The following is a 14644-nucleotide window of genomic DNA, read 5'->3' as shown; positions in this document are numbered from 1 at the left end:
GGGATCGAACCCAGGCCCCAGCAGTGAAAGTGCCGAGCCCTAACCACTGGACCGCCAGGGAATTCCCCCCTTTATCAATTTTTTTACATTTGTCTTCTTTCCTTCTTTGCAGCCATCACTGGAGGCTAGATTGATTGTTCTCAAATGCTGTTCCTATGACCAACTTGTTTAACATATAGATTCCCTAGAGATTTTGAGCCATTAGTCTGAGGTCCTGGAATCTGTATTTGTAACAAGCTTCCCAAGGCACAACCCTGGCCTAAACTCTGGACATCTCAGAACTAGATTATTCTATAGTTGCTCCCTCCTCCTCACCTATCATAAATACAACCAGGAAGAATTTTCTAGAAATGTTGTTCGTCACGTGTTGCTCCTTGTTAAAGAGTACATCTCAGTTTCTAATTGATGTGCATCCAGATTTCAAACTTCTCAGACTGAAATTGGAAGGTCCTCAGTCCCCTTTCCCTCCATAGACCCCCCATGTGACCCCTCGACCCGTCTCTGTTCTAACCCTGCCGCTCTGCACAGCCCCCTCACTCCCGCTCACGCCCTCCCTCCCCTCTCTCCAGCCCACACCTTTCATGTCACACTATTTTTATAAAGGTTTTTTGTGCTGACACTGCCCACATCTGGTACCTCCTTTGTCTATGCACTCCTGCCATTTCTTTGCTGAGTTTACCGTCATTAATTTGTACCCTGCGTCTTACCAAGGTGACAGTTTGGGGCACACTCAAATACCTCCCCCTTCCGTGAACACTGATGTTTACTACTGATGCCACCAGGCTTTACCAGAGCCTCAAGGGCCTGCTGAATCATCAAAGGCATTGTTTTGCAATATGGACTTAACAGTAAATCTGGTTTGCTGCTTTTAACCACTTTGACACCATCATGGGTGAGGTGTCTCTGTACGCCTGCTGGCTTTAATCAGCAGACCCTCATTATGGCCATGCTAGAAGAGATGTAAGCAAATGCTGTGTGTGCTCTTGGCTGTTGCCATGTCCGTGGGTTCTAATTCCTCAGCCCAGCTGTAAGTTCTTCCACTGTGTCTCCTTCTTTGTGACTGTTCGTGCTTCTAATGAAGCGTGTTCATGGTGAATGTTCGCCATTTGTGCCCTAATGGGCTGAAACATTAGGTTCAGAGGCTCCCTGGCTTTTGCTCTCTTCTAGGGCTCATCCTTTGCTTGCTTTTAGTAACTTAATGTCCCTGCATACTGTCCCCATCCACTTAGCTAAGCTGAGCTGGGCGGGTTGCCTAGGTAGATGTTGGAGGGTTCCCAAAAGCTGCCTAAGGTGGAGGACGGGGAAACTGGGCTGGGAGATGTTTAGAGAGGATGGATGCTTCAGACCCAAATTCTGCCGACTGCCCCTCAGTCTCCTCAGTGCTGCCAGGAGGGCCGGCGTTCATAAGCACGTGATCCTGGGCTCCCTTGCAGGTATCCACCGGCTTCCAGTGCAACAACATGATGTCAGCTCTGCCCAGCAACTTCCTTGACCGCCTTCTCTCCACCGCCCTCATGGAGGACGCAGAGATCCGTCTCTTCGTTCTAGAGATTCTCATCAGTTTCATTGATCGTCATGGCAACCGTCACAAGTTCTCCACCATCAGGTGAACTTGGGGTCTCCCCTCTATTTGGTGTGTGATGGGGGAGGAGACTCCCATTAGGACCTCGCACTCAGGTGGGAAGACGATTCAGATCTTCAGTGGGAACCCCCCAGGGAGCTAATCATGGACATGGACCCTGGGGTCCTACAAGGGAAGGAGAGACTGAAGGGGCATTTGTGCCTGGTGGAGCAAGGGAGGGAGATTTGGGAGGTAAAGAGCAGGTACCCACGGGAGCTCTCAGGTGGGGAGGAAAGAAGGGGATGCAGGGTTATCAGTTGAGACTGGGAGGCTGAAAGGGAGGAAGGAAAGGGAGGAAGAGGGCAATCTGGATCAGTATTTAAGAAAAAAGAGACAGGAGCTTGAGAACTTGGGAGAAAGTGGAGATCAGGCTAAGAACCAGGGCAAGAGGACACAGGGAGGCATTGGTACAACTAACAACACTGGGATAGAGCCCAGTGATACCATGTGAGCTCTGCTGGCCTCGCGCAAGGGCTGACTGAGGTGGCCCCTCACGTCCCCTCCCAGTACCCTCAGCGACATCTCTGTCCTGAAGCTGAAAGTGGACAAGTGCTCCCGGCAGGACACCATCTTCATGAAGAAGGTTAGCAAGCGTGACCTCAAGACACAGTGAACCCCGGGTGGGTCAGGCCCTGCGGACCCCAGTCTTCCAGCCCCCAAGTCGCCACTGGCCATGCCCCTAGAACCCACTTCCTCCTCTTTGACTATGCTTAGTCCGGATGACCAGCCGACCCCTCTAGGGGATCAAGCACCCAGGTCATACTTATCACCGAGCCAGAGTGAGGAGCATCCCTTGACTATGTTCTAAAACTGGATTTGGGCAGCAGCTTTTGTTGCTGGTTTCACTGGGCCCACCTTCCCTAAGCACATACTCCCGCACTGCCCGATTCCACTGGGGTCTGCTTTAAAGGCATGCTGTCCCTGAGGGCGGAGGTGGGGTACACACAGCTGCGTCGCCCCCTTCAGACTGCTCTTCCCATTCTCCTTGCCCCTCCTGTCCCCACCCTGCCCGCCGTGGCCCTGCCTCCACCCTTGTCCCCATCTCCAGCACTCCCAGCAGCTCTACAGACACATCTACCTGAGCTGTAAGGAGGAAACGAACATACAGAAGCACTACGAGGCGCTCTACGGCCTGCTGGCGCTCATCAGCATTGAGCTGGCCAACGAGGAAGTGGTGGTAGACCTCATCCGCCTGGTGCTGGCTGTCCAGGTGGGGCCCCCTGTGGGCGGGACATAGGGGTTGGGATCGGGGGAAGGCACCTGTTTTGGCCAAGCACTAGTGAGAGAGCCAAGTAGCCACTGCTTAACACCTGCTCTGGAGCCCAGGAGTATTGCACCCTTGGTTGGCCATTCCTCCATGAAGACCACAAACCGTGGTCCTATTTGGGGACCACCAAACGATGCTGAGTTCATGGCTTTGGCCCATCCTCAGAGTAAAGGAGACCCGGGAAACAGGGTCTTTCAAAAATATCCCTTAACCCTAGTATTCTGGGTCTCTTGCAAGGTCTGAATGAGACTCCAAGGATTGCCAAGAGGGTACCCATAAACCCGGAGGGATCTCCATACAAACTCATTTGTGTAAAGATTACCTAGTTCCCAAACCTGGCTGTGCTTCAGAATTGCCTTAAACACTTATTAAAAATATATAGGGCTTCCCTGGTGGTGCAGTGGTTGAGAGTCCGCCTGCCGACGCAGGGGACACGGGTTCGTGTCCCAGTCCGGGAAGATCCCACATGCTGCAGAGTGGCTGGGCCCATGAGCCACGGCCACTGAGCCTGCACGTCCGGAGCCTGTGCTCCGCAACGGGAGAGGCCACAGCAGTGAGAGGCCCGCGTGCCGCAAAACATAAAAATAAAAATAAATAAATAAATTAAAATATATAATCCCAGTTCTGTCCCCAAGCTTGGGGATCTGGAGATTCAACAAGCTCCCCTCGTGACTCTCAGGCAGCCAGCGTGGCACTAGATAGGGCTTTAGACTTTCATGGTCTGCCTGGGTGGAAGTCCACTGCTCAGGATGCTGGGAATTGGGGTGGGTCCTCCAGACCTCAAAGGCCAGGGTCAGCAGGGCCCCGAGGCTAGGTGGGCATCGTATCCTGAACGGTGGCAAGCCTGGAATTGTGTGGTGGAGACTCTTCAGCTACCTGCTTGATGGCGCTAAGTCCTGCAAGGCCGACCCAGATGCTCCGATCGTCCTCATCCTAGAATCTGAGATTCCTTTGTGTCCCGGTCCCCTAGTGACTCGCACAGCTTTGTCGGTTTAACATGTGAACCCAGCTTAGCAAGCCACTCCAGTCCTCCAGGGATCATCCAGGGTCTGTGGTGAAGGTGACGGCCTCCTGGAGGTGGGACTCATGAGGGTTTGGACGGTCCAGCTCCCTACAGCGGGAACTGCAGAGCGGGGCACTGAGGGCGTCGCCTCTCCACTCAAGGATATGAGCCTCCAGCTCACGGATTGTTCTAAGGACCATTTGCTTCAGCTTTAATGAGGGCGACCTCTGTTCCCCAGGGAGTTACGGGGAAATTGCTGGAAAAGGCTTTGTCTTGAGTAGTGGGCCACGTCTAAAGGAGGTTGGTAGAGGGTGGCTGGAGGGTGGGGCACCAGCATAGTTTGTTCCCTCTGTGTTGCCACAGGACGTGGCCCAGGTCAATGAAGAGAACTTGCCTGTTTACAACCGCTGTGCCCTCTACGCGCTGGGTGCCGCCTACCTGAACCTCATCAGCCAACTCACGACAGTGCCTGCCTTCTGCCAGCACATCCGTGAGGTTGGTGTCCTCATGACCCTGAGAGCTCAGGAGGCCCTTGACTTGGGGTTTCCCCAGAACAACTTTTGCTTAATTGCATGAGCCCTGTGCTTAGTCTAGGCATGAGAACTAATGATGAGAGATTCTCAGCGGTAGTGACTCCTCCTGTACGACATGACATAGCAGGGCAGGGTCAGGCACAGGCAGTATCCTGTACCCCTTCCCAACCTGCTACCTGCCCTCCTCTACTTCCGGCCCCTCTATACTCCCCCGACTCCCGGAAGTGCACATACCCACATCTCTCAGGTCATCTGGGACTAAAGCTACTTTAAGGAAAGTTTTTGTTATGAAAATTTTCAAATATCACGAAAGCAATATGAGTAGGGCAGTGAACATCTGCACAGCTGTCACACGAACTAAACAGTTATGATGATGCGTCCACATTTGCTTCATCTGTCTCCTTTTCTTTTTCTTTGCTGAAATGTGTTCAGACAAACCTTGACTATCATGTCGTTTCACCTCTGCATATATCAGTGTGTGTCCAAAAAATTATGGACACCTTTCTACCTAATTGCTATGCTATTTACATGCCTAATTAAATTATCGGTTATGCCTTGGTATTATCTTATACCCGGTCTATAATCAAATGTTCTCAGTTGTTGCAAAAAGGCATTTTAAGACATACTGAACTATGTATAGGTAGAATGATATAATACGTAGGATTAACTTTAAAATACACTAGCAAAACAAAATAAAACTAAACAAGAAAGCTCAGGTCTCTGCTGGCCTGGGCTGGCTGTGGGCATGGAGGAAGGTGCTGTATTGCCGTGCCAGAGACCACCCTGAATGAGGCAGGATCTTCCCAGCCTTGGGCTGATCCAGGAGGGCAGGAAAGGCGATGCCCCCACATCCTCTTCAGTAAAAATAGTAGCATCGTGGCTTCCTCACCTCCTGCACATACTTTCATGCCAAGCGTCCTCCCACTTCTCAGCATCTTAATAACTGTCAGCTTTCTTGTCAAAAATTTGCAAAGGATGCTGAGGGAAACTCACCATGTCACTCTCCATCAGGGTGTTTTTGCAGTGCACCTGGGTTTGGGGAACAGTGGGACCTATGCTCCCTTTTTTGCATTTAAACAGAAAACAGGAATAGGACACAGGAGCAAGAAACTGAACTCTCTTGGGAGCTAAGTCCCCTGCCTTTGGAGGACACTTAATGTATGTGTGTCACTGGAGACAGCCTGAGCAGTCCTCCTGGGCTTCACAGGCTGCCCTGAGGTCCCTGTTGGTCTGAGTTTCTCCCTCAGAAGCCCAGCCATGGGTGCTCTTCCAGGGGGTTCGTGGGAGGGAGGAAGTGCTCAGGGGAGTGGGAACTCTTTCACTGGCCTGTTTGGATTTCCCTCTCCCTGCTGAACCCAGCTTTTCTCACGATTCCTCCCAAACCTCAGGTGATAGAGAGCAGGAAGAAAGAGGCTCCGTACATGCTCCCTGAGGACGTGTTTGTGGAGAGGCCCAGGTGAGAACACTGAGGACGTGCTCAAGGACAACCCAAGCAGCTGAGCAAGGAAGTGGATGGTCTGAGGCCAGGGACTTGGGCTTCTATGGGCTCAAGGGCAGAAAGTGGACCTTATGCCTATGACCCAGAAGTCCTGGGTCAAGTTTGATCCCCTCACCTGACCATAATTCATGCCTTGAGCCATCTCAGCGTGTTGTACCGTAGAATACGGGCTGCATGCAGCCTCTGGGAACTTTGACCAAGCCCATGGGAACAAATCCTGGAGGAGTCCTTCCTGACAAGACAGTGCCGCCAATCCAAGTGGCCTTCTCAGCCTGCAGTGTGGGCCAACATCACCTCAGCATCAGAGGGACTCAAGGGAAAGATATTCTGAAAAAACCAAAATATCCCACAATAGAGGATGGCTTTATAAATGGTGGCCCATCCACACCCTAGACAACTGGTAGCCCATCCAAAGTGTTTTTAAAGAATAGTTCATGTGAGATATTCACTGTATAATAGGTGAATAAAATAGATCCTAGAACAGGACAGTGGGGGCCGTGGGGATGTCTGTGTGTGTGCAAAAATGTGTGTGACTGAGGGACTCTGCACAAAATCTGAATGTGGAAAGTGGGACTGTAGGTGGCTTGTTTTCCTTTTGCTCCTCTGTCACTTTTGTATAATGAGTGTTACTTTTTTTTTTCCAGCCTTGCCGCGTGGCTTGAGGGATCTCAGTTCCCCGACCAGGGATTGAGCCCAGGCCACGGCAGTAAAAGCCGGGAATCCTAACCACTAGGCCACCGGGGAACTGCCTTGAGGATTACTTTTAAAATTAAGGAAGGTCGGGCTTTCCTGATGGTGCAGTGGTTGAGAGTCCGCCTGCCGATGCAGGGGACACGGGTTCGTGCCCCGGTCCGGGAAGATCCCACATGCCGCGGAGCGGCTGGGCCCGTGAGCCATGGCCGCTGAGCCTGCGCGTCCGGTGCTTGTGCTCCGCAACGGGAGAGGCCGCAACAGTGAGAGGCCCGCGTACCGCAAAAAAAAAAAAAAAAAAAAAAAACATAAGGAAGGTCATCAGGAAATCATTCTAGTCCCCCATGGTTCTCATCTGCCTCTTCCCTCCTTTGTCTCCCAGGCTGTCTCAAAACGTCGATGGAGTGGTGATTGAGCTTCTCTTCCGCCAGAGCAACATCAGTGAGGTCCTGGGGGGCAGTGGTTACAATGCAGACAGGCTCTGCCTGCCCTACATCCCTCAGCTGACAGGTAGGAGCCCTGCTTGAGGACTTCCGAGCCTGCCTCTGGCTTTTCTTGGCCAGGGCCTGAAAGGAAGGGACTTGTGAGTCCTTCGGTCACCTTCCATGGCACCTTAGATGTCACACAAGAGCTGAAAGACACAGTGGAAATCCATGGTGAGATCCTTGATTTTCCCACTCTCCTCTTCAGTGCAGAGTCCTTGGGAGTAACTGGCCCACGGGATAGCCTGGCCTGTGCGTGGGAGAGACCCCACGGTGCTGGAAAGAGCACACATGGGCTGTGGAGTCTGAGACCCAGTTCTCTGTAGCTTACTTCCTGAAGAATCTTAGACGAGTCCCTTGGCATCCCTGAGTCTCAGTTGCCTTGACTGTAAAATAGGGATATTAGCAATACCTGCCTTAGAGGGTAGAGGCAGATGCCCGTAGTAGGAAATGCTACGCAAATGACAGCTGCTGGTGCTGTTAGCAGATGACCCTTGTGCAAGTTGAGATACGCTTTCTGGTCATAAGCGGCTTCTTTGTGCTCATCGGTAATTTCAGAATCTTAGCCCTAAAAAGCAAAACTCACCGCCCGAAGATGGGCGGTGAAGGCCCGCAGCCCTCCATAAACTCCAGCTGTAGCCCCAGCGTATAAACTCCCTCTGAGCCCTCCGAGGACTGTGGACCAGGCAGAGGCAGGGGAGTTGGGAGATGGTGCTGGAGGCATGATCCTGGCTTGCTCTGCAGGGGCTGGGGACTCCAGCTTCTCTATCCTCCTTTCCCAGATGAGGATCGCTTATCCAAGAGGAAGAGCATTGGAGAAACCATTTCCCTGCAGGTGGAGGTAGAATCGAGGAACAGCCCAGAGAAGGAGGAGGTGAGCGTCTCATTCTTGATCCACTGTCCTGGTGAAGCTCAGCGTCCTCCTGGGAGGGGACTCTTCCTACCTCCTAGGTGGTCAGACACTCCACGATCTAGACTCCCTTAGCCACCCCACACATTTAAAGTTGCACAGAAAGTAAATTTCTCAAGTAAGTCCTATTTTCTTACTGACTCTCATCATACGTATCCTAGACATTTCCATCTGGAAAACATTACCGAATCCCCCCCACCCCGTACACTCCCATGAGCATGTTATAAAAGTCAGTCTTGAAAGCCTTGCTGGTAGTCATTCCCAATTCATGATGGAGGCGGACGTGCTCCATGTTGGTAATTGGAAGGCCTCACAGAAAAGATGAGGGCAAGAATAGCTTTTACAATGTTTCTTCCAGATATGTCAAGAAAAATGCTTTTTTTTTTTTTTTTTTTGCACGGTAGTGCTTCTACCTCAGAAAATAAAGAAGGTGTACCCACAAGTAAGGGGGAATAAAGAATTTTAGTGGAAATACCAGATTTACTCACTAAAATGAAAAAGAAATGTGGGCGGGGCAGTGAGGAGGGAGCAAGGCATCCCGAGGGAACTGAAGCCTCAGGATGCGGTACCCTTGTTTTAAATGGTAACTCTGCCAATTAAGGGAGTTAATGGAGACAGAGACGCAGGGGAACCTTAGCAAGAAGCAGGGAGGATGCACATCTGGGTGGGACTGGGACAAGGAGACTTGTGAGATCCCTGGGCATGGACAGCCTGGAGTAGCTGTGAAGGACAGCCTGGACACCCAGCCTTTCCCCAGATGGGCCTGGAGCAAGGAGAAGTCAGTGGGGTAAAGGTCAAGCCTCCCCCTAACTGTGCCCTCAGCCATTCCAACAGCTCCTCGGTTACTAGGGCAGACCTCCAGGGCAGGGCTTTTCCAAGCTTGTCTGGAACCTTCCCATGGAAGGAAGGAAGCTCTGACTCAGGCCAATTGGAGAAGCAACATGAGGTTGAGCCAGGTGTCCTCCAAGGCCCTTCCAGCTCTGCAGGGATGGGAACCTCACGTGTTAGGAGCACAGCGTGAGTTGACTGCTATCCCCTCAATAGTTGTAATTCTTCCTTCCCGAGAGTTGAGAGACCCTCAGGAATTGATAAGTAAAATGAAGCAGAAGAAGGAAGAGAAATGCTCACCTGGGTACACAGCTGCCTGCTCCCTCATGGCCCCTCGGTCAGCATCATGGGTTCCTCCCCCTCAGAGAGTCAGCTTAGCCCGGGGATGGCTTGGTATCGAAAGCAGGGGTGTGGGAGCCTCCACCCTTCTGCCGTGCTGTACTTCTTTCCACTTCCAGCCCACCTTGCCCCCCCCCACCCCTCCAGACTCTCACGGTAACTCCCTGTAGCCTCAAATGCCAGCCTCATAACAGATGATCAATAAATGCTGGTTTGGTTAAATTCCAAACCCAGTGCCTGGCATTCAGAGCCATTTGTAGTCAGGGATGCCCTCCCATTTCATTTCATCTCCCCTCCTCTCTGGCTGGTCTGCTCTCAGTCTCCCCCATGCTATCTCATTCACCTCCATGTCTTTGCTAGTGTGGAATCCCATGTCGGAATCACCCTTCCTCTCCACCTCTATGTTCTTGAATCGCCCATTCATCAACATCCAGCCTGTGGTCCATCTCCATCAGCTCCTCTCTGCCTGCCTTTACCCAGTGACCTGTCTTCCTTTTTCTCCCACCACCACATGGTTTCCTATCACTTTACCCGTGAATATCTGATGTTGGTCAGTGCTGACAGTGGATGGATGGATGGATGGACGGATGGATGGATGTATGGATGGGTGGATAGACAGACCTACAGAGGATGAACCTTCACAGTGAATGAATCTTCAGAGTGAATGATAGCGCTCTCTTGCGTGTCATTCCTATAGTAATACATTTTGCAATTTCAACTAAGCGACTAGCCAAGAATCCTACACATAATTGGTGCTCACTTAATATTTGTTGGATGACTTTATCCCAGACCTACAACTCTGTCCATTCCTACTCGAACAAGCATTTATGGAATTCCAAGCTCAGTGCATTGTCTGAGTGTATAACGTGAATATACGGATGCACTCACACCCAGATCAGGGACTAAAATGTCCTCCAGGAGCCCTGCCTCTGCACCCCCTCCCCAGAGGGAGCCACTAGCCCAGCTTATGTCACTTCTTGAGCTTTATATCAATGAAATCATTCTCTCCTGTGTCTGCCTCGTTCATGTAATATTACATTTTACTAATAGAATATGAAGAAATCATGGGTCTTGCCTCAAGGAGCTCACAGTCTAGGGGGGAATTCCTGGAATTTAGTCCAACCTCCTTCACAATTTTCAGCATCTGACCTAAGGCCACACATCCGTAGAACACCCTGCTTTGGGTTTTATTATTTTCCACCTCCTTTTATGGGTTCCCAGGACACTGAGATCCTGTGACCCAGGTCCTTGGACCAACCTCAGTATGCCTTACCTTTACTGAATACTCACATCACCTTGGTGGATAATTTAATATCAGAAGTCTTCAAAAATGTTAGTCAGGGGCTTCCCTGGTGGCGCAGTGGTTAGGAGTCCGCCTGCCGATGCAGGGGACACGGGTTCGTGCCCTGATCCGGGAAGATCCCACATGCCGCGGAGCGGCTGGGCCCGTGAGCCATGGCCGCTGAGCCTGCGCATCCGGAGCCTGTGCTCCGCAACGGGAGAGGCCACAACAGTGAGAGGCCCGCGTACCGCAAAAAAAAAAAAAAAGTTAGTTCTTGAAATTTTCATATGAGATTATATTTGCTAACTGCCTTCTCTTGTTTCGAATATTTTCTGTTAAGTGCTCTGAAGATTTGTTTGAATTACAGTGTTTTCTTCCCAGGGAGCTTAACGGGACCCGCTGGGGGGCGAGGGGGGAGGGGCCAGTGAGTTCTTTCAGGCCAGACTTGTGACTGATGGGGCAGTAGCCTCCCTCCTCTCTCTCTCCCTGCTCTCCTTCAGTTGGAGGCTCTGTGCCTGCTCAGGCAGCTTCCAGAGACCCTAGTGAGAATGTGGGTGTCCTCAGGGAGTTTCTCCCTTCAGGACATTCTTCTGAGAAGTGAAGTGGCTGCCAGGTAACTGAGGAAGCCAAGGCTGCCTCCCCACCCCCCGCTCCCCCCTCCCCCTTTCTGAGCACTTCTGTTCCCTCTCCCTCAGCGCGTGCCTGCCGAGGAGATCACCTATGAGACGCTGAAGAAGGCCATTGGTAAGTGGGAGCCCCCCAGGGAGGGGATCACAGGGCTGGGTCCTGGAGAGGTGTGTGGGTGTGCGCAGCTGTCTGCTGCCCTCGCAAGTGTGATTCACACAGGTGTGAGGGGAGAGGCTGGTGGCTTCCTCTAAACTCTTCACAACTACTGAAGCTGCAATTAAAAGTCCCCCTCTCTTAACGGGTTGGGGGGGGTGTCCATGTCCTATGCCAGGAACCCTTTTTCTACTGACTGCTGCCATTAAAAGTGGTCAGTTGAGGATTACAGCCAATCAGACAAGTAAAAAGCAATTTTATTTTTAATTTTTTTAACATCTTTATTGGAGTATAATTGCTTTACAATGGTGTGTTAGTTTCTGGTTTATAACAAAGTGAATCAGTTATACGTATGTTCCCATGTCTCTTCCCTCTTGCGTCTCCCTCCCTCCCACCTGCAATTTTAATTTGTATAAATACCTTGACAATTTTTTGGTGGAGTGTGATACAAAAGAAAAAGTTCTTAGTGAAAGCCATTAAGAACAAATCCTATTAATATTTATTTAATAATGGCAATCGATTTTAAAATGCAGTATTACCTCGTCTAGATGATTGGGCAATGAAGTATCCCGAATTAGAGAATTTTTCTGATAACTGATAACAAGTCTTTATCTTTGTTGTCATTGATGGTACACTTTCTAAATGTTCCCACTGCTCTGCCTTCTTAAACTGGGCATGATGAACATATTTCATACCCTTCCTTTTTTTTTTTTTTTTTTTTTCATTTCGGCTACCAAGAGGAATACGCAGAAGCCTTAAACTTAATGGCCTCCGACCGCTCTATCATAGGGGTTCTTTGTTGTCTTTTGTGGCTTTTCCACTGTTGATGTCCCTTTTCATATTCCCCCCAGAGTACTTCCTGTTCCAGGAACTTCCGTCTAAGAGTCCCAGTGTCAATGCAACTACATGGGGCTTTAGCCCCACTTAAGGGTCCACTCAACTAGTTTTCAAACTCTTAGGCAAGGAAGGGGGCTGAGCCCTCAGGCAGAATCAGAAAAGGGTCTAGCCCTCCCAGGGCCGAGTGATGGCATCGCACCCTCCACACTACCCTGCCCCTCATCAGCAGAGTGGAGATCTGGGGGGGAATCTCAGACTGCATCACTGGGGTAGGACCTGAGGGCTGACCTGGCTTTCTGTGGCGCAGTGGACAGCGTGGCCGTCGAGGAGCAGGAACGTGAACGGCGGCGACAGGTGGTGGAGAAGTTCCAGAAGGCGCCCTTTGAGGAGATTGCAGCGCATTGCGGGGCCCGGGTAAGTGAGACGTAACGGTGCCCCTCCCGGGATCAAACGGACACTGGATGTGGGCCCAGGGCAGGACTGAGTTTCTAGGAGATCCTGGTTCTGTTGTCATCCAGAAATTAGGGTTTAGATCCCAACAGTGCCTTGTCACTACATTGTTTTCCCATGAACCTAAAGGCTATTAGTCATACACCCCTCCAGAGGTCACAGTTTTCATATAAGGGAGAAACCCTGACCTCAGGATCTCCTGTACCAAATAGATAGATGATAATAATTATAATCATCAGAGCAGGAACGGAAATAGCACTTGCTGTTCATCAGAGCATCTTATATGTATCAGCTTATCTCCTTCTCATGACAACGCTGCCAGTTTGTTGCCATTAGGGTCGTCACATTATGGAGTGATGGGGGAAGGGGCCAGGGCACAGGAAGAATGGCCAGCGTTTGCTAGAGGGCCCGCTTCCAACTGGGGGACCCCGGCAGGTGGAATGGAACGGCTGGCCTTGGAAAAGAAATCTGAATGAGAGGGCGCCAGACGAGTAGAAAGACGAGTAGATGGCTAAGGGAAGAGCACAAACATTTCTTGAAAATGATATTCCAGGATTTGTTAGCCCCAGTGTCCATCTTCATAACAATGAAACATAATTGTAAACATCCAAAGTGTACAAGTAACTTGTATTTTATTGTACTTTTTCCTCTCAATAAAAACACGTGTAATTTTCTATTATATATATTTCAAATATATATACATAAACTTCTCATATATTATAATAATTATATATAGTAATATATAAAAATACATAAATTATATATAAAAATACATGTAAGTATAATATAGATTTTTCTGGGCCTATATTATGCTGACCTCTAGTTCTATCCTGAGAGGCAGAGGCTGCTCATTTCGTGAGCTCAGAGTTGAGCACAATCTCACTCTCTGTGTACGTGGACTTAGGTGGAGCCGGAAGGGACCAGAGAGAACATCTTCCCTAATGCACCAACTTTGTACAACTGCTCCTTGGGAGTTAAGGAAAGAGCTGGAACCAGCTCTGAGCCTCCTGACTCTGCCCAGCAGGCCCTATTGCCCCACTTGGAGGAGCTAAGGGCTCTTCCAGAACTTTGGCTGAAGTCCTTCCTGGGGTTCCTGGCCTCTGTGCTGTCCCCGACAGGCCTTTGCTGGGCGGCTCTTTCTGATCTGAACCCACCGCCAGGGTCCACAGATAAGTGCTGGAAACGAGCTCACACCGGTTTCTTTCCTAAGGCCGCAACTGCCCAGCACTTTCAGTGCATGGTGGGCAGGGGGGCTTGGGAGTCAACCCCCGGCTCACTTTTCCTCTGTTTGTGTCTAGGCATCACTGCTGCAGAGCAAACTCAATCAGATCTTTGAAATCACCATCCGGTAAGTGGCAGCCCTGGGCAGGGAATCCCCACTTCTGTGGCCCAGTGTAGGTACCCCTCCCCGCAAGTCCTCCTCTCGCACCTGTCTTCAGCCCTCCCTGCCCCCAGCCTCTGTCTCCAGGGCTGGAGTCGGCCACCAAGTCTCCCCAGATAAGGAAACAGAGACTGAAGGGAGAAAGAGACAGCTCAGTGAACCCTGGAAAAGAGCCGGGGGTCCTAGTGTCACGAGCTGGTACTTTCTAGAGCAACAGAGTCGCTGTAGAGCCTGCAGTAAAGCTTGACTTCAAGCTGAAGATTCTAGAACAACTTGAAACCTGGGAACCACAGAGTGACGTAATCTCTGGTCCCTATTCAAAGAGAAACCTCAATCAGCTGCTCTGCTGCACGGGGCGGGACCCCAGAACCGTCCTCATGCCTTTCCCCTCCTTGTGTTTCTGTCCCAGGCCCCCACCAAGCCCATCAGGAACCATCACTGCAGCCTATGGCCAGCCTCAGAGCCACTCCATCCCCGTCTATGAGATGAAGTTTCCCGATCTGTGCGTATACTGAATTCCAAGACACAGCTTCTCGGAGGGGTGGGGCCTGAGGGAGGGGCTCGCCTTCACGCCCACCCCGACGCCATGGAGATCTAACTGGGATCTCAGAGAAAAAGCACCTTGGACAGCTAAGCAAGGTGGAGCCCTGGGCCCCCCTGCCCCCCTCTCGGCCTCCCTGCTTCCTCTTTGTCTTCCCTGAGGGAGATCTGGCCACGCTGGGGCCAATAAGCATCCTACCTGT

General features: G+C 50.9%; 1 protein-coding gene across 1 annotated transcript in view; it reads left to right on the top strand.

Annotated features, from left to right (window-relative positions):
* Window positions 1-14644, top strand: part of EFR3B (EFR3 homolog B) — an 84365-nt gene extending 69721 nt beyond the window's left edge. Inside the window, exons 13-23 of the mRNA XM_027113680.1 lie at window positions 1434-1606; window positions 2129-2204; window positions 2670-2831; window positions 4255-4386; window positions 5813-5880; window positions 6995-7122; window positions 7877-7968; window positions 11149-11197; window positions 12378-12484; window positions 13819-13868; window positions 14311-14644. Of these exons, the coding sequence (XP_026969481.1) occupies window positions 1434-1606; window positions 2129-2204; window positions 2670-2831; window positions 4255-4386; window positions 5813-5880; window positions 6995-7122; window positions 7877-7968; window positions 11149-11197; window positions 12378-12484; window positions 13819-13868; window positions 14311-14416 (1143 nt within the window). The 3' untranslated portion in view covers window positions 14417-14644. The remainder of the gene's footprint in view (window positions 1-1433; window positions 1607-2128; window positions 2205-2669; window positions 2832-4254; window positions 4387-5812; window positions 5881-6994; window positions 7123-7876; window positions 7969-11148; window positions 11198-12377; window positions 12485-13818; window positions 13869-14310) is intronic.

The sequence above is a fragment of the Aethalodelphis obliquidens genome, unplaced genomic scaffold (genome assembly GCF_003676395.1).
Source record: "Aethalodelphis obliquidens isolate GAN/ISIS:26980383/991018 unplaced genomic scaffold, ASM367639v1 scaffold12, whole genome shotgun sequence".
NCBI classification, from domain to species: Eukaryota; Metazoa; Chordata; class Mammalia; order Artiodactyla; family Delphinidae; genus Aethalodelphis; species Aethalodelphis obliquidens.
This window is presented reverse-complemented; position numbering and strand designations above follow the sequence as displayed.